The sequence below is a fragment of the Ursus americanus genome, chromosome 15 (genome assembly GCF_024610735.1).
Source record: "Ursus americanus isolate L20-20 chromosome 15, mUrsAme1.1.p, whole genome shotgun sequence".
Taxonomy (NCBI): domain Eukaryota; kingdom Metazoa; phylum Chordata; class Mammalia; order Carnivora; family Ursidae; genus Ursus; species Ursus americanus.
In genome coordinates, this window is record NC_142141.1 from 5,454,934 (window position 1) to 5,477,677 (window position 22,744).

Here is a 22,744-nt window from a genome sequence, read left to right on the forward strand (position 1 = left end):
CTCAGGTCTAGAAGGTACTCTGAGATCACTATATCCAACCCATTCATTTTACAGATGAGAAAATGGGAGCCCCAAGAAGAGGAGTGAGTTGTCCACTTCAAGGTATCATTAAACTCAAAATATTTTAAACAAAAACAAGACAATAAAAAGCTTATGAAATCCGTGTCATCTCTTAGGCTCTTGAAAAGCCATATGGTAGTGGTTCTTAACCAGGGGCAATTTTGCACCCCCTACCCCCAGACATCTGGTTGTGTAGGGGTATTCCTGGTACCTAACGGGTTGAGGCCAGGGATGCTAATACATCCGACTATCCAACAATGTACTGGACGGTCCCCCATCCAAAACAAAGGATTACTGGCCCCAAATGTCCAGAGAACTTAAGTTGAGAAACTGTGTTGTATGCAGAGCAAAACTTCCCATGTGGGAAGCTCATTTTCCCACTGAGTCTGCATTGTCTGAAAAGCAGCCAGTTGCCTCTGCTGCTGTTGGGAGAATTCACGGCCACGGCCTCAATTGCTCCCACGGAGACCAGGAATCTGGATTAAGCAGTCTTTCCCTCTCCCTTCTGCTCTGTGCCTGAGAAGGAAGAGCTCACTTAGAGAGACCTGGGCAAAGGAACCCACAGAGAAAAGAATCTACCTGGACCTGTGGCTTACTACGATGGTCTGATAGGTGCAAGTGTCACTATTTTAATCAAACGTGCTGAATCTGTGCCTCTAACTCATTTTACCTTAAGACAAAACATACATCGACATTAATGCACTTTACATGCCACATGTAGCCTACTGAGTGAGGAAGGCTGTGTAACCTCACCCAAAATAAACACACATCACTCTTCTTCTGCTCCCAAGCAAGGAAATTGCCGCTGGAAATCTCTGACTAATGGATTTCTTCTGTAATTTCTTTTCATAGCAGAATGTCTCAGCTTTGCTATTTTAACTTTTGCTGCTCGGGACCTCACTTCTCCCCTGCTCTCGCAGACGAATCTCAGATCACTCTGTGGTTCGCCATCTGTGGGCGGCTACCAGGCAGGCGCTCGTGATGTCACTGTTTCCAAGGCTTAATGAAATTAGACGCCATTTAGGAGCAAGTCATTGGAAGTGGTGGGTCATTTATCCCAAAAATAGCCTGTAAGGCTTTTTGTTGGTGCTTTGGCCTGGTCACCCCTGCCCACCAGCCCGTCAGAGCCCTCGGTGCCAAGTTCCAGGGAGTCAGGTGAAAAGTGTGCCTGTTTGTTCACTTACTCATTTCTTCCACCTTACTGAGAACTACTGGGGTGCGTGTGTATGTGTGTGTACGCATGCGTGTGCACGTGCACGCCGGAGGGCACAGAAAGGTAAATGAACACAGCACAGCATGAATCTTGTCCTTGACATTCAAGCTGCTAATATGAGCCCACACCAATCCCCTCTGTCAAAAGAAAGTAAAAAAAGTCCCCCTCTCTCCCCAGACAGAGGAGCTTAGACAGTGAATGACAACCATCGCAGCTCCACCACGCCTGCCCCGCATCGTGACGGATGACCAGCCAGGGACTCAGACTGGACATTCATTAGCGCACATCCTTTTTACAACCTGTGCGGTAGATATCATCCTCCCTCCTGTTTCACCTGCCCAAGATGCGGGAGCAGGACTCAAAGGCCTGCAGTCTACCTTCAGCACACACGCCCTAACTGCTGTCCCACATGCCTGCGTGAAAAAGGGTCACAGGCCGGGAGCTGGAAGAGTGGAGGTCTGGGTGGTGGCCCTCTGTGCACACAGCAGTACCACAGGCATAATTCTCTCTCTCCGGCCCATCCCCGTGGCTTTCTCCCTAAATCTCAGTGCCTATGTGGGGGTCTCCATCTGTAGGGTGTTCCCCCAGCTCCAGCTGCCTCCACCGTGACCTTTCCCAGCCCAGAATACCTTCTCTGACCACAAAGTCTTGGTCTTTCTCCTCTCCTCCTTCCCACACAAGCCACCCAGTCTGGCCAAAGAGGAAGAAGAGCTTCTAGAAGGCCCCTCCTCAGGCAGCCTCCCCAACCTCCCCAGGCTCTGTGGACATATACATTCCTGGCATGGCCCCAAGATGGCTGTAGGGTCCTCCATTCCTACTAGACTGAGACGCGTCCGATCTGTTCCGCAGTCTCCTGTGGATCCTGCAGGGCTCGGCCCATTAACGTCATTCGGCAAACTCCAGATGAAAATACAACATGACATACACGCAGTCTATTCATCACAGCACCAGTTGTAAGAGCAAACAACTGGATACCATCTAAATGCCCATCCAAGGGGACCAGTTAATAAACTACAGACCATCCATAGAGTGGAGGACGATACAGCTGTAAAGGGGAATGAGGAAGGTCTCTATACAGTAACAGAAAAAAAGCAAACTGCAGAACACTGACTTCTGTTAAATTTTATGCATATGTTTTGTGGGGAGGGTAGTGATAAAAACAAACTTACACCCTTGCTTACATCTTCAGATCTGAGAGGTAACAGCCACAGATTTAATTTGTAATAGCCACAGTCGCCCGTCAGTGGGCAATGGGTAGACAAATTATGGCGTACCCATACAATGGACTATTACTCAGCAATGAAAAGCTATGAAGTATTGACATGAGCAACAACATGGGTGATCCTCAAAATACTTATGCTGAATGAAAGACAAACGAGGGTACCCGTGGTATGATTCTATCCACGTAAAATACTCTGCAGTGTTTTATGGTTTTCAGTATATGGGTCTTGAACTGCTTTTGTCAAATTTATCCCTAAATATTTAATATTATTTATGCATCTCCTAAGAATAAAAGTAACTATTTAGGGGTGCCTGGGTGGCTCAGTCGTTAAGCATCTGCCTTTGGCTCAGGTCATGATCCCAGGATCCTGGGATCAAGCCCTGCATTGGGCTCTCTGCTCTGCTGGGAGCCTGCTTCTTCCTCTCCCATCCCCCTGCTTATGTTCCCTCTTTCGCTGACTGTCTCTCTCTCTCTCTCTCTGTCAAATAAATAAATAAATAACCTAAAAAAAAAAAAGTAACTATTTGTGTTAGCTTTTGGTCACCCCTTCTACTGCTTCTTTTTGAAGGTATAAAATTTTAGACAAGTACAAATTAGTCCGGAGCGACCGCAGGTTGTCAGTTGCCGAGGGAAAAAGGAAGAGAGGGACATGCAGAAACTTTAAGGGGTGATGGATACGTTCAGTATGTTGATTGTGATGATGGTTTCAAGGGTGTATACATGTTAAATTCCTCAAACGGTACCCTTTAGTTATGTGAAGTTTATTGTATGTCAATTATACCTAAGTAAAACTGTTAAAAATATTTTAATGATGGCCATAGCTAAAACACATCAAACACATTAAGCAATCTACAAGTTTGTAACGGCACTTCAGAAAACAAAAATGCCTCTTTGGATACCTTTGGAGATACTAGACCAGCAACTCATTATTCAAACTAGCAAATAAAGGGAAAGCACTTACTCTGACACTTTTTTGTATACAAATGCTTTTCTAGGTAACCAAGTAGTTGATAAAGGCAAAGTTCTATTTTATAGAATAATTCCACAGAATAAGGTGGAAAGACTAGTAGAATTAGAAAAATCATCCCTGTGTATCCTTTGATAAAACACTGGATCTTAGCAATGATCAGAAACTTAATAATAGATGGACCAGGCTACAGCCACCTGAACCCAATAATAACCTTAGTATCTTAAAAAGAAGAAAACCAGTTATTCGGTACCTTTCAATGCAATGCAATTGGAAGTACGCAGCACACTTCTTAATAATTGGCCCAGAACAGCTTCACATTTCACCTTCCATTTAATCCTTATCCCACAGCAGTCTGGCCTCTAACATCAGCCTCCCCTCCAGTCTCTCTTCCTGCTCTAGCTAAGATCACCCAAGAGTCACTAAGGGCCAGATGCCATTGGCTCTCCTCAGTATGCCTCTGCACTGCACCTGGATTTCTCTTGGCTGCCTAAAGTTCCGTGGCATTCTCACTCTCTGGCACCCTCTCTGTCTGCTCCTTTTCCTCCTGCTATCTCTGACATCCGAGTGTGCCCCCAGGGGTCTGTGTTCAGGCCACTTCTCTTTTAGCTCCCAAAGCCAACTCATCCATGCCTTAATTTACTGTGCCAAGTTCCAGAGAGACAGGAGAAAGTCAGCAAGACAGATGTGGTCCCTGTCCTCTCAGAGTTCACATGTTAATGGCCAAGGAGCTTCCTCGTTCCCAGGCACATCCCGCCTGCCCCTCACACTTGATACGTCCAGAACAAAACTCAACAGCTTCTCATACAAAACCTGTTCTTAGGATCCCAGAAGAATCAGGGATCACGGAATCCAAACTCATGCAGCTTCAGAGAGTTACAGTAAAACAGAATGGGCAGTGCCATTCTGTGTTGAGAGACAAGGCCCCCTGACTCTTTTCAAGTCACCGTCTGTATTCTCTTGGGGTTTCCAAATGCCTGAGAAGTGGTGAGGTGTACGTGCTGTGCTGGCTGCAGGGGCCACACTGCTGAGCAACACACTAACACCAGCTAATCAGGAGGATGACCAAGATACTCTCAGAGTGTTTTCAATGGTCTACTAGAAAAACGGGAGAGGCCTCGCTGGGCCAGACAATGCCCTTTACCTGTTACCTGGACCTGGGCTAGTCGGGGGAGAACAAAGCTCACACCCAGCAGGGAGGGGGAACTAGTGTAATAGCTCTAAATCCTAATGCGATCTGTTCCTTGAGAAGTAAAGCAAGCTGGCTCCCATCTCAGACCCTTTGCCCTTGCTGTCCTCTGTATCTGGAATGTTCTTCCCTCAGATATCTTCATGCTTCCTGCCTCACTTCATTTACATCTGTATTCAGATGTTACCTCCTTAGAAAGGCCTGTCCTGGCCACTAACTAAAACACCTCTCTCCATCTCCTTACTCTACTTTTTCTTCGTAGCACTGTAGATCACTGCTTGATTTTACATTGTGTTATGTGCATTTGTTCATTGCCTGATTCTGCCATTAGCATATAAGTTACCGGAGAGCAGGAAACGTGTCTGCCTTTGAGTTCCACTATATCCCTAGAGCCTAGAAAAGTGCCAGGCACATAGTAGGTCCACAGAAATATTTCTGGAATAGATGAAGGAGGCAGCTTTTCTCCAAGTGTGGTCCTTGCACCACTGTCTCAGAATCCACCAGGTAGCTGATTAAATTTGCAGATTCTAGGGCCCCGCTGAGGAATGAACTAAACCAGCATAGTGGCAGGGAGGGCAGGCATTTGTGAAAAAAGGGCACTGCAGGAGATGCTGGTGCATGCTGGAATTGCTACGGTATCCACTGTGTGTTGATTTCCAACTTCAAATTTATTTCCTAAGACTTTTAGCATGTACCCACCTGAGTTACCTCAGGTCAACAGAAGGATGGGAAAAAGGACTGGCATTTCCTGGGCTTCTGGGATAGGCCAAGCCCTACATAGTATACTTGACCTACTCTATCAAACTGAATCCTCCCTACCACCCATGAGATGCCATCAATAAATGTGTAAACCGAGGCTTACAGAGGCTGAGCCACTTGCCTAAGTTCACACAACCAGCAAGAGGCAGAGTTAGGCTAGAACCCTGGTCAGCCCGACCCAGAGGCTGACCCTCACCCTGACCCTCTTTAGCCTCCCAAAAGCTCTGCACCAGCCCCTGGGGCCTTTGGCTGTCCATGCTCAGCATTGCCCTCCTATGCCTGCACGGAGCCTGGCACCCACAGCAGGCCGTGGGCACTTGGTGAGTGAGTAAAGGAGGAAGGATCCTGCAGAGCTTTGGACCTGTGGTGTCGTGCCACCCTGAGGCCCTGGCAGAACACAGCCGGATGGGGGCCCTGCATCCCCGTTTGCCTCCCCCATGCTGCAAGAGCTCGATGAGCTCACGCTCTCACAGAAAGAGGAAAGGCCTGGTGTCAGAGCCGCAGGACGTCAGGCAGCCGGGGTTTGGCTGGGAGTCAGGCTTCCCACTATCAAGGCCACAGGGAGCACAGGCCAGGGGACAGCAAGGGCCCCCGAAGTGTTTCCAAATCACTGGAAACAGGACGCAGCCGCCAGCCCTACACCAGGACACAACATCATCCCAAGAGTGGAAGCTATAAATGGAAATGTATTCTTAGAGGGGCAGAACATGAGTGGGGGTTTTTCAGAAATGACCCATCATCGGATAAAAATACAGACGGCATTTAAATGCTGAGCGGCAGGAGCTATTCCGGGGACTGGGTTCTCATCCCTGAGGCTCCCAGCCAGGGCACGGCCTTCAACAGAGATTTAAAAGGAAGAAATCACTGGGGCCGGTGTTTTTAAGTTTCAGAGCCGAGTATTTGGGAGAAAGATATCTGTGGAAGGTGCCCCCTTTGGGGAGAGCCCAAATGTCACTTGACCTCCACCTGCACCTGCCTGTGTGATTCAATTTTACCCGTGCTATGAGACTGTCTTTTGGACAACATTCTCAGCTACCTTAAGAAGTGAGGGCTGAGCTCTGGCGAGGCCTGGGGATAAAAGCCCTGAGACAGGATCAAGATTTTAAGAGGTTTGCAGGTCAAAGAAAGTACAATAAAGAAAAACCTGGAGGTGGATGTGATGTCATGGAAAGGGAAAGAGAGTATATATTAAGCCAGCCTCTGTGCTCATGACAGCTCACTGAATCCCCAAAACCATCCAAGATTCAAAAACGAGATTCAGCCCTTTTTTTTTTTTACAGAAAAGGAAACCAAGGCTCAGAAAAGACTGTGTAAAGTCGGCGACTCTCGGGCTAAGACCCTGAGCCTAGAAAGACAAGCAGAAATGAGGGTGAGAAAAGGGGCAGAAGGGTGTCTCAGGCAGAGCAACAGTTCTTGCTAAGGTTCATGGCTCCAGAAGCCCAAGGTCACTCCCAAGGCAAACCTGGGACCTGCACCCACACGAAGTTGCTATGCCAGGCTGGGAAGCAGTGGTGTGCTTTAGAAAGCGAGGCCTGGCTCACAAATTACAAGATGAAATTTTTCAGACAATCCCATGGAAAAATGCATAAGGAAAAGTACGGTCCTTGGTGACCGCTTTCATTTGGGCACATCTTAGTACTTTACAGTTGTTTCATAATACACAGGTTATAAATGAAAAATAAAGACAGGCAGGGTCTTTAGGAGAACTGCCCCTATCTGTATATTACCTGCCCTTCCTCCCTCCCAGCCACCTCGTGTCGTGGCCCCACCAACACTCTTTGTTCCAGAAAGGCCCATTCTGTCCCAGTTCCATTCATTTACATGCACTGTGCCCTCTGTTTGCATCACCCCTTCTCTCTTCTCCTCCACCAGCTCATTCTTTCTGTCATGATTGAGTACCTACTGTGTACCAAACACTTCTAGGTGCTGGGAATACAACAGTGGTCAGAAACAAAACTCCCTGCCTTTACCTAGCTTACATCCTAGTAGATGAGACAAACAATAAATGAACTAATATGTTAATGCTGATTAAGTATTATGAAGAAAAATAAACCAATCTAGGAGACAGAGTATAATATAGGTGCTGTTTTGGATGGGGGGGGGGGGTAATGGCTAACAGAGAAACCCCATCTAACAAGGTGACATGCAAACGGAGATCTGAATGAAGTAAGATAGCAGCCACATGGATATCCAGGCAAGAATGATCCAGGCAGAAGGGATAGCAAGTGCAAAGGCCCTGAGGCAGGAAGCATATTTGGCAGGTTCCTGGAACAGTAAGGAGGCTGACACAGCTGGAGTGGAAGGAGAGGTCAGAGGACCCAGTAATTCTTTAAAACTCAGCTCACACCCCTTTCTTTGAGAATCCATCTCTAATTAGCCCCAGGCTGGCTGAGGCACCACCTTCTGGGCTGCCCACAGCTCTTGAGCTCCACTCTGTCATCATATGGCACATGGTGTGTTGTTATTAAACATGTGTGAACCGTAATCATGAATGAACAACACAACCCACTCTGTCTCATTAATACTATTTGTGTTTTCCCCTAGAAGTTGAGAACTCGCCCAGGGCAGGAACTGGCCTTATGCATCTTGGGCTCCCTAGCACCTGGCACTGACTCTTAAGGAGGGAGCATGCATCACCTCTAAGTAACAAGAGGCCCACCAGGCCACAGAAGACTGGGTCTTTGGTGGGCAAAGAGCTCACCTGAGATGTGCAGGTGAGTCCTCTTAGAAAGCCATGGGCTTCCTAACCACCCACCAGCAATGAGACTTCATAGAGGAGCCCTAGGGGAGGCAGGGAGTGAGTGACAGAGGGAAGGAGGGAAAGGAGACCTCCTCCCCACCCCATATTGTGCCTCACCCCTGCTTTCCTCAACAGTCCACAGGTTATCTAAGCCTTTGCTTTAAGGAAAGCCCACGTGGGAAAATAAAAATATAAAACCAATAAAATAAAAGTTAAAAATAAAGGGAGAGAAGGCCCCAGCTTGGCCCTTGGCTGAAACAAGGAGCCCTAGGGTGGCCAAAAATCAGGAAAAAAAAAACCCTAAATCTTGGGTCCTATGTGAAATCACCAATTTAAAAATGATGGTAATGGGTTTTTTGTTTTTTTAAGTAAAACAATATGCAAATCAAAGGAAATACTTCTGTGGCTCAGATTTGGCCTGGGGACAATAAATTCGTGAGCTTAGCCTTAAATGTTGATTTTTTGTATCAGAATACGCAGTATAACGATAAAGACAGGAGAGGGCAAAGAGATCTAAATGTTCCAGCGCTAGAAGAGAACTCTGAGATCACGGAGTCCCCGTGTGGCAAAGAAGGTTCTGGGATCAAGTCCAGGCTGCCCAGCTGTGAAGGCTGAGATGGATTAGCAATGTCTGCCAGGCAATGGGGACACTAGTGACATGCTTCCTGGGTATTTGGCAAGGCTAATTTATTTAGCCCAGATCCATCTTAAAGGCAGAAAAACTGAGGTCCAAGAAGCTACCCTAAATCACTTAATGTCACATGCGGGAACTGTGTGTGAGTCCCGGCAGAGCTCTTCCCACAACACGCAGACGCCCCCAAAATCTTTAGGCTTTTGGAACTGTTATCAACATCTTAGAGACTCATCTTAGAGAGACGTCATTTTTAAACAGACAACGCAAGTCAATAAAATCAGATTTTTACAGTGATTCATTCTACATGGTTTCTTAGGGGCGGAATATTTTCTACACCACGAAGGGGGTCTGAGCCCCGACAGAGCCATTTGAGGATGCTGCCCGTGGCACCCACATGTCCTGGCTGAGGGCCTTGAGCTGGCTGAGGGGCCTGGCACCAGAGGGAGCCCGGGCCCACTGGAGGCCCGCAGCCCGCCTTCAGCTCTCCTCCCTCCCACTCAGTGTGAGTCAGGGCTCTCGACTTCAGTGTGCTGGTGGCAGAGTCTTCAGTTTTACTTGGCTCCTGAGCAAAATGTACTTTTCCAAAGGCCATTGATTCAACTAAGCCTGAATTTTGCAATGCCCTGGCAGCAGCCAGGCCAGCCTCCTCTGAGCACATGCTGTCCCAGGGAATGGGATCAAAGAATGGGGTTATCACCTCCCCTTACCTTCTCCTTCCTTCTCCCCAAATGGGAGCATCAGTCCATCCCCTGGCAGAGCCCACTGGCATGTCCTGACATCCCTCGGGCCTCCCCTGGTCACCCAACTGCACCATTCCCTCCCTCTGGCTCTCCACGCCGGGCATGCTCCTAGATTCAATGTCAAACCACACCTGACAGCAGGCCTGGATGAGCACCTGGAAAAGGCTAGCCCGCAGATCATCTAGCCAGGGCAGCCCCCCCTTTATATCACTGCTGGGGTTGTGGGAAGAACACAGGTCAAGGGGCAGGCTCGTGGCAGCCCAAGCAGTAACGAGTACCTTGTGTACCTGTCTGCTTTTTAAAAATAGACTGCAATTTAGAGCAGTTTTAGATTTCACAGCAAAACCGAGCAGAAGGTAGAGATTTCCCATACAACCCCTGCTCCCCACACACGCAGGCTCCCCGAGAACCAGAATCCCCCCCCCACCGAGTGGGACATTTGTTGCACTGGATGGACCTGCAGTGACACATCATTATCGCCCCGAGTCCACAGCCTACATCAGGGGTCACTCCTGGTGTTGTGCATTCCATGCGTCTGGACAAAAGTATAATGACATTTTTATAGTTTACATGGATAATGACATCATTACAGTTTCATACAGAGTAACTTCACTGCCCTGAAAATCCTGTTTTCTGCCTATTCATTCCTTCCCCCCTTGACAATGATCTTTTTACTCTCTCCAGAATGTTTTTACCTTTTCCAGAATGTCACATGGTCAGAGTTATACAGTACGCAGCCTTTTCTGATCGGCTTCTTTCACTTAGTAATATGCATTTAAGGTTCCTCTGTCCCTTTTCATGGCTTGAGAGCCCACCTCTTTCCCGCACTGAGCAAATCGCAGTGTCTGGATGTCACGGTGTACCTGGTTTTTCAATCCCCAAGGTGTGGATTGCGGAACCAGGGGCACTACCGTCTCACGCGTTAGCCGCATGCCTTTGGACAAACTCTTCTCTGAACTGCCAGTGTTTGTCATTTGTAAACTGGGGATAAAAATGCTGACAGCCTCATGGGAGTGAGGACCCTATGGGGAGGCGCATGCCGGGCGCTGATTACAGCTCACAGCACGGAGCAAGCACGTGACAGACGTTAGCTGCGGTTGTCATCATCACTGGCCCTGTGGCTGTCACTAGCATTCATGGGCTTACTCCTGCCTTCTCTGCAGAGCAGCATGGGAGGAAGTGGAGACAACCCGGGCTTTGGGCTCACACAGGCTGGGGTTCAAATCTGACTGTGCTCAGGCAACTGGCTAGACCTCTCTGTGGCTCAGTTTACTCATCTGTAAAGCAGGGCTGGGGTGGGATTGCATCCCCCTCCTAGGGTGAGGAGATCAGTAAGTGGAATGCAGAAAGAGCCTGTGGCACCAACGAGGCACCCACAAAAGCTTAGTTCCCAGCTGTGACGGAGAGGTCCCTAGCATTTCCTATGAACAGCCCTGCTAAGTGCACCACGCAGGGAAGGTAAACAGTGGGTGTATCTGAGGATGGGGATGAAAACCCGCTGCTTAGTACCAGGGCCAGGAAGGGTGTCTACAAGGCCGAGTGAGTGCGAGGAAAAAGGAGTGCTGTCCTGCCTAGCCAGCACCCAGGGGATGTCAGCCAGGAGCGGGCCAGGAACGCCTCTGCAGCCGGCCAAGGCCTGGCTAGCTGTCCCCTGAGTGTCAGATGACAGCAGAGGGCTGAAACACAGAGGCAGAGGCCAAGGCCAGTTGGCCGTTGTTTCTGTGGCCTCTAAGGGGTGGAACTAGGGACACGGGGAAAAGTCCTGGGACAGCACCAATCAAACAGCTCAAATGTGCCCACCAGCGAGTTCCACGGGACTGCTGGGCCTGAACAGGAACTCTGGCAATCTCCCACGAAACCATCTTGGCCTTTCACCCAAACAGGACCTGCCCACCTGGGAGGCCCCCTGCCCCACCTGTACCCAGAACGGACGGTGGTGTGTCACACCCTGCCATGCAGTGCCAGGGACCCCAGGGGGGAGGGACTGTCAGGATCCCCACTTTCCAGATGAGGAAGGTTAAGGCCGCCCAAGGTGGCACCACGAGGGAGCCCTGGAGCTGGGACCCAAACCTCGGACTTTCAGATTCCCCACAGCTGGGAGTCAAGCCTGGAGCTGGCAGAGACTCCACTCAAAGGTCCCTCCATGGATGGTTTTCACGGCCCCGCATCTGCACTGCGGCCCACTCACTGTGTAGTCAGAGAAGGAGAGTGGCCAGAAAGAATGGCTCACACACTTTCTGCCCTCGACCGGAATCGAGGCTGGGGAGTATACAGGTCATGGTGGGTGTGGAGCTGGCCTTTCTGGCTGGGGGTCCCAGTTCTGCCACTTGCTAGCTGTAGGCTTGTGGAACTTCTTTCAATGCCAGGTGCCTCAGTTTCGCAGTGTGTCAAACAGTGCCCATCTCACTGGGTTGCTCTGAGAGTCCGTGTGTTGGAACGTGAGAAGTGCTTACTTGGCAGGGTGCCTGGCCCCATGAATGAGTGCTCATCACCTTACCCGTCACTGGCTGGAGGGTGTGAGATACAGAGGACCACAAGCATTTTCTTCTTCTCAAAGGAGAACCTTGTTCTCCCCAACAAGTCCCTCTGAGAACTACCTCGGCAGGGATGGCACCAGTGGGCCCAGGAAATCTGGTCAGAAAGAGGGGCACGCAAGCTCCCCATAAGTCCAAGATGAGATAGACACAGGGGCCTCAGGGACCCCTGGGTGACAGCTGTTTCACACAGGTGGGAGTGTCTTCCCTGCACACCGACCTCCCAGGCCCAGACCTTTGACCCCTCTGCTCTCTCCCTGCTTCACCCCAACTGGCCTTTCCTTCTGGACTCCACTCCAGCTCTCTGGACCTCAACAGCACAGAGCTGAGGTTCCCAATTCCAGAAAGATCTGGAACACTAAAAAAATAAGTTTAGCCTGGGCTCAGCAATGGAAAAAAAAAAAGCACACACGCATACACAGAAATTAAGGATCCGTTAAGAATTCATACACAGGCAGTAAAAATCTCCTGACACACCCAGAAGATCAACGGCACACTCAGGAGAGCAGTTAGACGGGGATGGCTGTGGGGATGCATCAAAGATGGAAATCTGAAGAGAAAAGGAACATGGGGGCCTAAGTTTGTTTCTTACAGTGGGGGGGACATTGGATTAATCTCTAAGCTATATGTCTAAAATATTCTATGAAAAAATTTTAAGAAGCTTAAAAGTACCAAAAGTACTCGGACACTACAAAACAGAAAAGAATGAATTTCAGACACATGCAAAGTGGGTAAGTCCTACAGACGTCACACTGAATGAAAGAAGACCCCCACGCATCATATATAATTCCACTTACGTGCCACAAGGAAGAGGCAAAACTAACCAGTGATGAGGGAAGTCAGAAGAAGGGCCCCCTCCCTGCGAGGGTACTGACCGGGAAGGGGCACAAGGGAGCCTTCTGAAGTACTGGGAAGGTTCTGCGTCCTGACCTGGGGGTGGCCCTGTGGCTGTCTGTACGCAAAAAGCCATCGAGCTATATGCTTAAGATGAGAACATTTTACAGTAAGCTACGCTATACCTCAAAATTTAATTAAAAATTTAAAAAGAAAAAAAAAATCTCATCACTGGCCACGTTTGGAAACCCTTTGCACTGTCTCAGGATAATAGTCAAGAGACTGTTTTTGAATTTCTTTCTCTATCAGCTTGACATTTGATTCCCTCATTCATGTATCTATTGACATCTCCTCTGGGAACAATCTCGAGCGAGGCGTAATGGCAGATACACAGAGGAAGGGTTCCATGGCCCCAGGAACACGCACAAATGTCAGGCTGACCGAGACGAGAATCCTGGCTCTGCCCTTACTTGTGGCGTGACTGGGCTAGGTGATGCCCTCTCTGAGATCTGGTGACCTAAGGTGCAAAATGTGGTCAAGATTAAAGACGACAGGGGCGCCTGGGTGGCACAGCGGTTAAGCGCCTGCCTTCGGCTCAGGGCGTGATCCTGGCGTTATGGGATCGAGCCCCACATCAGCTCCTCCACTGGGAGCCTGCTTCTTCCTCTCCCACTCCCCCTGCTTGTGTTCCCTCTCTCGCTGGCTGCCTCTATCTCTGTCGAATAAATAAATAAAATCTTTAAAAAAAAAAAAGATTAAAGATGACAATGTTCACCACTGTGCCTCATACATATTAGGTGACCCCTCCCCCAAAATGGGACCCGTTAGTATGGTTCATGCTTTAACCCTCTAGAGCAATGTTTTACCAACTGTATGTTATGACTGGTTAGTGAGTTGAAAAATCAATTTAGTGGCCTGCAGCCAGCATTTAAAAAAAATGAGATTACAACAGAATAGAAATTAGCTGTTTGCATTGCCTACAATAAAAGGCAGCATTGTTCTATTGAGTTTTTATACATTATACGCTGGGCTGCAATACACAATGTATTTCTTAGAGAGGGTAAATGTCAAAAGCCTTCAAAAGCCCTGTTCCACTGAACCCTACCCAGCCCCGTGACATAGCAGGTACCAGCTGGATGCGGCAAAGCCCAGTTCTTAGAATTGTGCAGGAACAATAGTGCACTAGGAGAATAATTCCAATACCTCCAGGAAGTTATGCTTCTTTTTCTAAGGTTCCAAGTGCCCTGAAGTTGGGGGAGATCAGGGAGAGCTGCCTGGGGGAAGCAGCTTCAGGCCTACAACTTACACGGTCAGGCCTGAGCACCTGGGCTTGAAGAAAGAGGTGGGCCAGGCCCCAGGAGGCCTGACAATGTGGCCAGCGGTGGCCCTCAGGAAGGAGCTGGGTGACTCTGGGGCAGCTTCACAGTGGTCCTGAGTAAGACAGTTCTAGGTGGAACCCAGGCTGGGCGGCAAATGGCAGGAATCACCTGGCGAGGGAGTTACTCCTGTTCCACTTCTCTTTCAAGTCTCTTGAACAAATTTATTTATTTATTTATTTACTGTTTAAAGATTTTATTTATTTGAGAGAAAGAGAGAGAGAGAGAGCACAAGCAGGGGGAGTGGCAGAGGGAGAAGCAGACTCCCCACTGAGCAGGGAGCCCAACGCGGGGCTCAATCCCAGGACCCTGGGATCATGACCTGAGCCGAAGGCAGATGCTTAACCGACTGAGCCACCCAGGGCCCCCTCCTGAACAAGTTTAGAAGTCTCATTTAGGTAGGTCTTTTAATACCTAATAATCTCCCTTTTTGATAAAGAGAAGAACAGGCCTTGGAACCTTCTACCAGCAAATGCTATAATGTAAAACTTTTTTGACACTGCTTTGAATTTTATGGATACCCTGGATTCATGGTGGGTGACACTGGCTTTCCATTTCACAGGGATGAGGTAATATGTTTTTTTAAAAAACTCTCTATTCAGGGGCGCCTGGGTGGCACAGCAGTTAAGTGTCTGCCTTTGGCTCAGGGCGTGATCCCGGCGTTATGGGATCGAGCCCCACATCAGGCTCCTCCGCTATGAGCCTGCTTCTTCCTCTCCCACTCCCCCTGCTGTGTTCCCTCTCTCGCTGGCTGTCTCTCTCTCTGTCAAATAAATAAATAAAATCTTTAAAAAAAATAAAAAACTCTCTATTCAAGTTTTTTACAGTGGGTCCATTTAAATAACATACGCAGTTTATAATAGTAAAGGCAAAGGTAGATATGGCAAAAAAGTGTAAAAGCGGCCCAGGAGTGGTTGAGATTTGGCAAACGCTGCTAAGGACTCCCTGAACCTTAGGCCAGGGAGTCCCACCTCAGCTCTGCACATCCTGACATCAGTGAGTGTCATCAAAGGACATGCTCCCTGCTAAGAGGCGACAGAGCTCAGGAGGGGAGAAATAGACCTGTTTTATAAAGGAAAGGCATTGTCAAGGCCACCAGCCAACCAGCACAGAGAAGTCTTCCTGGAAACATGGAACCAGGATTTTACAATTGCAAGTGTCTACCTCTGTGCCTTTGAACTCCTGTCACCATCAACAGGTCTTTCCGCAAACACACATTCGCTTGTGCGGTCTCGATGCCACAGTGACGCCTCCGCTTACATTTTCCTCTACTGTAGTTCCCCTTCAGCTCATGCCATCCTTCTAAGCTTTGCATTTCGAGATCATCTGAATCTCACAGAGGAGTTGTGCAAATAGTACAGAAAGTTCCCTCTGTACACTCTTCACCCAGCTTCCCCCAATGGGAACACGTTCCAGAACCCTAGAAAACCACAGAAAAATTCTCAAAACAGGAAACGAACTTTGGAACAAGACTATCAAGTAAATTGCAAACAATCAGGATGTCACCCGTTTTTCTGGTCTCGGATCCAAGCCAGGGCCCCACGCTGCACTGAGCTGCTATGTCCTCTCAGCGTCCTCCAGTGTGTGACAGCAGCAAGTCCTCCCTCATCTGTCACGACTGTGACACTTCTGAAGAGTGGGTCAGGTATGTTGTAAAACCTCTCTCAAACTGGGTTTGTCTGACGTTTTCCAGTGCTTTCGGCCAGGCCCTGCGATGTGGCCTTGTCAGTGGGCCACATCAGGGCACGCGACGTCCACGTCTTATTACCAGCAATGCTGGGCTTGAGCACTTGGCTAAGATGGGATCTGCCAGGATTCACTGCTGTAAGTAACTATGCTCCCCTTTGTGATTACTAAATATTTGGGGGAAATACGCTGAGGCTATCTAAATATCTTGTTTCTGCTTAAACTTTCACCCACTAATTTTCTAGGACTCAGATTTTAACTGTACCAATTATTACCATGGTGTTCTTTTTTTTTTTTAAGATTTTATGTATTTTGAGAGAGAGCACACGAGCAGGGGGAGGGGGAGAGGGGGAGGGAGGAAGAGAATCTTCAGCAGACTCTACACTCGGTGCGGAGCCCGACGAGGGGCTTGATCCCACAGCCGTGAGAGTCGGATGCTTAACCACGTGAGCCACCCAGGCGCCACATATTATCATGGTGTTCTAAGGTGATTTTCAAATTCTGTCATTCTTTCTACATTCATTATTGGAATACCTGTGCCTTTATTTGGTTTTAAAAATAAAAGTCCTCGGCAGAAATTTACAAACTTCCTAGTGGCCAAGCTGGCCTTGAAATAAGCCATCTCTTCCTACATTTCCGCCGATAAACAGTCTTCTGCACCCCAAGACCTTTCCTGTTTTTTTCTCTTTTCTTCTTTCCTTCCCTCACCTCATCCTGCCTCACCCATCACCTTGATCTTAAGAGCTGGGGAGCACCCGGCTAGCCCAGCAGTGCCAAAACAGCTCTGTAGTGTAACACTAAGTTTGCACTAGGCTGGTAATTCACACCTGGGCCTCACACTTGCTCTATTTATCAATCCTAAGAAACTACTATGTGCCAGGCACTATACTAGGCACCGTAACCTAAATACACTCTCATCTTTACACCAACTTTAGCACGTCAGCAGGATGCTTCCCATTTTACAGATCAGTAGGCCGAGACTAATACATTTAGCCAACGACTATGTAGTGTTTGCAGTGCCAGCCGCCACTAGTGGTGTTGGGGGAACAGGGGTGAACACGAGCGGCAAGGCCTGTGAATTGAGGAACTTACATCGCCATTCAGGGGACAGATACATTTTTTGATCAGCAAAAAGGGGATGTGATTGTTTTGAAGTGTCCCAAGAACAACAAAGCACACACAAAGAGCCGACAGACCGTGACCGGGGACACTTCCAGCCGAGTGGTTAGTGCAGGCCTCTCCCAGCAGAGACCTGAAGGGGAGGGGAGACGCAGGCCATGCCGACAGCCTGGGAAGGGCATTCCAAGCAAAGGCTCTGAGGTGGAAGGTGCAGTCAACCTGGTGAAGGAGCCACAGTGGCCACCAGGGCTGGAAGCACAGGGAGGGGCAGGCGGCCTAGATGAGGTCAGCGAGGAGCGGGGAGGATGGGTCACACAGGGTCCTGCAGGCTGGGGAAAGGACTCTGGACTGTTCTCCACGGTGGATCTGAAGCACAGTACTGAGTGCCCAGGAGGGCGGACCAGGTTTCACCCAGAGTGACCCCAGTGGTCAACAACAGAGCCAGGCTCCAGGCGAGGCTGGCCTAGTCTACGTCCGCCCCAGCCAGGCCCTTCTTCCTCCACACAGCACCGGCCCAGGCCGCTGGGCAGAGCTCCAAACACCGTGGAACTCGGGGTCTGGCTTTGGAATATGTTTTTGTGCTCACAAAGAAACACGGGTGTGGCTAATGCCCCGGACTTCTTCCTCACACGAGATCACTCTGCCTCTCCTGCTCCGGAAAGACTGGAGCCTGGGACCCGTGCTTGGCACCAGCCCAAGGCCTGCTCCCCCTGAGGAGCCCGCAGGCCTCGATTCTGCCCACACACCTCAGAGCAGTCCTTCACAGGACTGAGGTCTGCATGCGCTGTTTCCATGTCTTTCTCTAGCAAGCACACGTTCCCGCAGTAGGGTGCTGAGGTAAAGGGCACGGACTTGGGAGCCAGAACGCCTGGGTTCAAATCCTGCCTCTGCCACTCGCCGGGTGACCCTGGGCAAGTGAGCTCCTGATGACCTCATGGGGTGGCTGTGAGGATGAAATGAGTTCATAGGTACGAGAAGGTAGAGTGGCGTGGGTGCCCTGAGAATGCTGCTTCCGTGTTCCCCATTACCATGATCACGGCCCCCTACCCCCGCCCTCCTCTGCTCCCCTGTGGGGGGAATGAGCCATATATACCCGTGAGCTCACGGGCTCACCTGTCCCTCCCCTCCCTGGCTTGGGGCCCGGCGCTGAATAAATGCTGTTTGTCGAAAGAATGAATAAATAATGAACAAACATGTATGAGTATGGGATGGGTAAATATACGTCAAAGGTAAGATTAAAAGCTTATAATTACTCAGGACAAATACTTTCAACAAAAGTGCCTCTGGCAGAGCCGTGTGATTAAGACAAGGCCTGCAGGCACAAGGGGGAAAAAGCAACAGAGACAACCCGGCCAACATATAATCAAGAACCCCAAAGGACAGACTTTCGACTTTGGAGGTAGAGAAACCTGGCTTCCGAATCCTGGAGCCAACACCTACTGGTTGTGCTGCGGCCTTGGCAAGGCCACCGTGGACAGATGGGCAGGCTGTCCCCTGCACAGGGTCACCTGACCGGGGCAGACAGCAAGGGCTGGAAACTAGACCCCGCTCAGCTGAAGGAGGTGTGGGGGCTGCAGAGGGTTCCTGGCACCCCGAAGCAGGGAAGTTTTTGAAGCGGTTCCCACAGAGGTGGCAGAGAAGTGGCCAGCATCCCCGAGCAGCCTACGCCGCTTCTCCAGGCCTCAGCTCCAGCCCGCAGAGTGGAGCCAATGACGCAGCCACGCCTCCCCTCCCGCGCAGGCGGTGCTGCTCCACGATACTTAACTTTCTCCTCTTTTAAGCCCGGTGCTTACAGCAATGCCTGGCACATAGTAGGCCCTCAGTGCTTCTGCCCAAAGAACTACTGGGCTAACCTCTTTAACAGGCAGCCTGTAAGGCAGGTCCCCACGCAGTGGGCTCAGAGGCAGGCGGGACCTTGAACTGTAAACTCTCACACCCTCAGGTCTAGGAGAAAACAGAAAACAGAAAGGACTGGGGTGGGGGTGGTCATTTGGGGCCAGAATGCAGCCTTTTTCAGTCAGCTGGAAAAAGCGATAAGGAGGTGTCCGTGGGAACCATGGGAATTGAGGGTGGGGGAGGAACGGGCCCCATTCACACAGAGCATGAAGGTTATGGCCCGGGCGGAATGCGGGCTGGGTGTGGGGCTGGGCCTGGGAGCAAAGTTCCTGAATGACCGGCGGGCCGGGCCGGGGCCTCAGTCCCCTCTTGGGAACTTGAACAGCCAAGAGCAGCGTTTCATCAAAACAGGAAAAATCATAGAGGAAAAATGCACATGTAAGGGGACTGGTATTTACAGGGAACAGCCTTGCCTCCACCCAAGGTCTGAAAGGATGGACTGGGGGAGGGGACACCGGGGGGCACGCAGGGGGGCACGCAGGGGGACAGAGCCCTTCCCAGGAAGACCGCCTGCTGTGCACCCAGGCCCAGGGGATCCTGGGAGTCTGAAGGGGAGCCTAGACCAGGTGGTGTATGAAGAAGGCAACGTGAACCTCAGAAGTCATGCCCTCATAGCGTGTTCCTCCAGCCACAGGCCTCGTGGGCCACCTACAGAACTTCCAACTGGGCGTGACCTGTCCACAGTGCTTCAGGCTCACAGGCCGGCTCGCCCCGCTGTTACCTACAGGGCAGGGGAGCTCGGACTTTGGCTCAAAACACCTGGCAGGTAGGAGCCTCGGGATGTGGGGCACGTCCCTCACAAATGCCCAACCCTGTTTTCTCTCTTTGGACAACAGGGCACTCCCACCCCTGGCCGCAGAGTGCTGTGAAGGTTAGCTGAGATTATGAACTTGGACCTGCTGGGCACGCAGAAGGCTCTAAATAAACAGCCTTTCCCTGGGCTCATCGGGAGCGGCCTACGTTATAATCCTCGGGGACACATGGTAGCCAGTGATTCCTCAAAGTCTCCTCCATCCTACCCCAGCTTCTGGGACGCACAACCCCGGTGTCTGGGACTTTCCTGCGTACCCACACAACGATTCTGGCCTTGAGGACCCCAGCTGAGTGGCCCCTGCAGTGCGTGATTCAAGAAGGACCCGGGGTGTGTGACTGTATGGAGCACCGCCCCCCTCACCTGAACGCTGCAGAAAGACCTCACCTGCTCAGCTCCTCCCCTTCAGTTCAGGGTGAGCTTTTCACCAAGATCTTAAAATCCTTCCAGGCCGAAGGCTTCTTAGGATACAGGGCAGATTCCTACCCATGCCCTACGAGCCCCTCAGGGCCTGGCTCCGCTGACACCTCCAGGCCAGCACTCCTCGGCCCTACTTCCACCAGCCACAGTGCCCTCCCTGCCTCCAGGCTGTGCCCTTCACCCAGCCCGGGCCTCCCTCCCTCTCAAACCTAAGCATGTCAGAGAGCCACTCAGTCACTGCAGTGACGTTTCCTTGATCCCGAGAAGACTCAGGTTCTAGAGCCCTCTGCGTTCTCCTATGCAGTCCTCATACCAGTTGAGAACTACAAATGTAACTGGGTGTTTGATTTCATTGTCGAAACCAAAGACTCCGTGATGGCAGGGGTTACACCCCTCCTGTTCACCACTGGACCCCAAGTGCCGAGTGCAATGACCAGCATGAGTATGTGCAAGCAAACGAGTGAATGAATGAATAAATGAACGGTGAAACAAACCGCCTTGGGGGATGGAAATGAAAAGGGAAGTAAAGCCAGAGCAGATGGGGAGACCTAGATTTGATTATTCCTACTCTAGGGACTCTAATAGAAGATGGAAGACAAGAACATGGGGAGGAAGCCGAGTTATGTGTAAGAGGGGTGGGCTGCCTTGGGTCCTGGGGGTACACAGGACCCTAGGAGGAGGGGGTCAGTGACCCGGTGGCCACGGAGGAGCGCCTGCTGACAATTCACGTACATGATCTCATTCTGCCTCACACAATGCTGAGGGGGAGCACTATTATTAGCCCATTGTTACAGATGAGGAAACTGAGTCCCCGGGGGATGAAGGACCCGCCTGAGGTCCCGCAGCTGGGAGGGGGTGGGGCCAGGGAAGTGACTGTTCACACAGGCAGTGAGTTCTAGACTAAAGGGGGAAAAGTCTCTTACGCAGGGCATCCCTGCAAGAAAGGGGGACACATTTATTAGCATCGCCCTGAAACTGCTGGAACAGAAATGCTTACACTGGTAGCAAGTCAGCATGGTAAGCGAGAATGAATTGGCTTGTTCCAGGCATATCAACGGAGAACTACTCTAGCCAAGTCCAGTGTCAAGCGTCTCACCCACATTAGCCCCTGTGATCCCCAGAATGGCCCCGCGAAGCTGGCACTATCACTGGGCCCGTTTTGCAGATGAGGACACGCAGCTGAAAGAAGTCCCTGTTATTCCTAGTTTAAGATGCCTAAAACATCACGAGTTTTCTCTTTCCTGTATTATTCTGATGAACTTCAAATATATCAACATGTTCCTCACGTCTACGAGTGGCCTTGGGGCCCCAGTGCTATTTTCCAAAAAGATTTTCAACTCCCCAACTGTGAATGTCCTGCGGTGCGGTCTTCAGGGGCCCCAATTCCACGGCCGCCTGTATGCCCGCAGTGTGCTTTAGGGATTTCATGTGTATGAATTCGGTCTCAGGTTGGCCTCCGTGAGAGTGTGAATAACGAGCAGGCATCCCATCAGGGAGAACACTCACTCGCCCTCCCTGGGAAATATACGAACCCAGGCCAACAGGCTTTCAGTTCCCCTTCCTCCATGCCCTGGGGAGTTCTTACATTCACTCGACCCCTTTCTTTGTCCTAAACACTGCCTTTCCTCAAGAACCTGCTAGGGCTCCCCACTGCCTGAGGCGAAAATGGGCAGGACCCTGAGCCAGGTCCACAAACTGTTGTTACCCCCACTCTTTCTGACACCACTATCCCTGCCTCCCAATCTGTCATCAGGCTGCAGTGCCCCTCTAGAATGCCATCCCTTCCCCTTCACGGATCGACCCCAGCTCATCTCTTCAAGAGTCCCTCCTCTAGGAAGCCCCCTAATTCACACCCTGCTTAGGCATGTTCTGCCATCTGCTGCTTTCCGGTCAAGCACTATCAGCCACGTAGCCTCCACGCCTCCCCAGCCTGTGTGAACAGACCCCACCTTCCCAACAGGACTCTGCTTCCCGCGAGCGGCGCTCAATTCCACCCGCCTGGGCTGGCACTGCAGACTTGTCTGAGCTTCTCCAGCCGGCTGCTCACCCAGCCTCACTGTCAGTCCAGCCAGCCTCTCGCAGGAACAACACACGGCCCACCCCCAGGGACATGGTGGCGGGGGGAGGTCACTGATAACTTGAGGCCTTTTCTCTGGCCTCAAGTACCGTCAAGCTGCCTTCTGCCAACAGGCCGCGAACAAAGTCACAGGTCCATTGTCTTTTTTTTTTAATTGAATAGGATGTGACTTACAATATAATAAGTGACATTTGATTAGTTGAAGGTCAACATTTTCCAAACATCAAGTCCATGTGGAAAATATGAATCAAAGCAGCTTCTTGGCAGAAGAGACTAAACACCACAAGAGCCAGCAGCTGGCTCGCCTGGCCCCTGCTGGGCTGCACCCTGGCCCGTCTCTACAGCACAGCCCACACCACAAATCGAACTTGGCTCCCCTGCTCAAACCCGTCCTCACTGCGCTGAGGGTCAAGGGCACATTCTCATCGTGCCCCAGATGCCTTTTCCGGTTCGCTGTGTGCTGACAC

At 50.5% G+C, this 22,744-nt stretch overlaps 1 protein-coding gene across 2 annotated transcripts in view; it reads right to left on the bottom strand.

The window, feature by feature from the left end:
* ERGIC1 (endoplasmic reticulum-golgi intermediate compartment 1) overlaps positions 1–22,744 on the bottom strand; it is a 102,030-nt gene that overhangs the window by 58,965 nt on the left and 20,321 nt on the right. Inside the window, exon 1 of one of the 2 annotated variants that reach the window (XM_045792119.2) lies at positions 15,529–15,674. The exons of the other annotated variant lie outside the window; for it this stretch is intronic. Coding sequence (XP_045648075.1) covers positions 15,529–15,530 — 2 coding nt within the window. The 5' untranslated portion in view covers positions 15,531–15,674. Of the gene's footprint in view, positions 1–15,528; positions 15,675–22,744 lie in introns of those variants that run through there. 2 annotated transcript variants of the gene reach the window in all.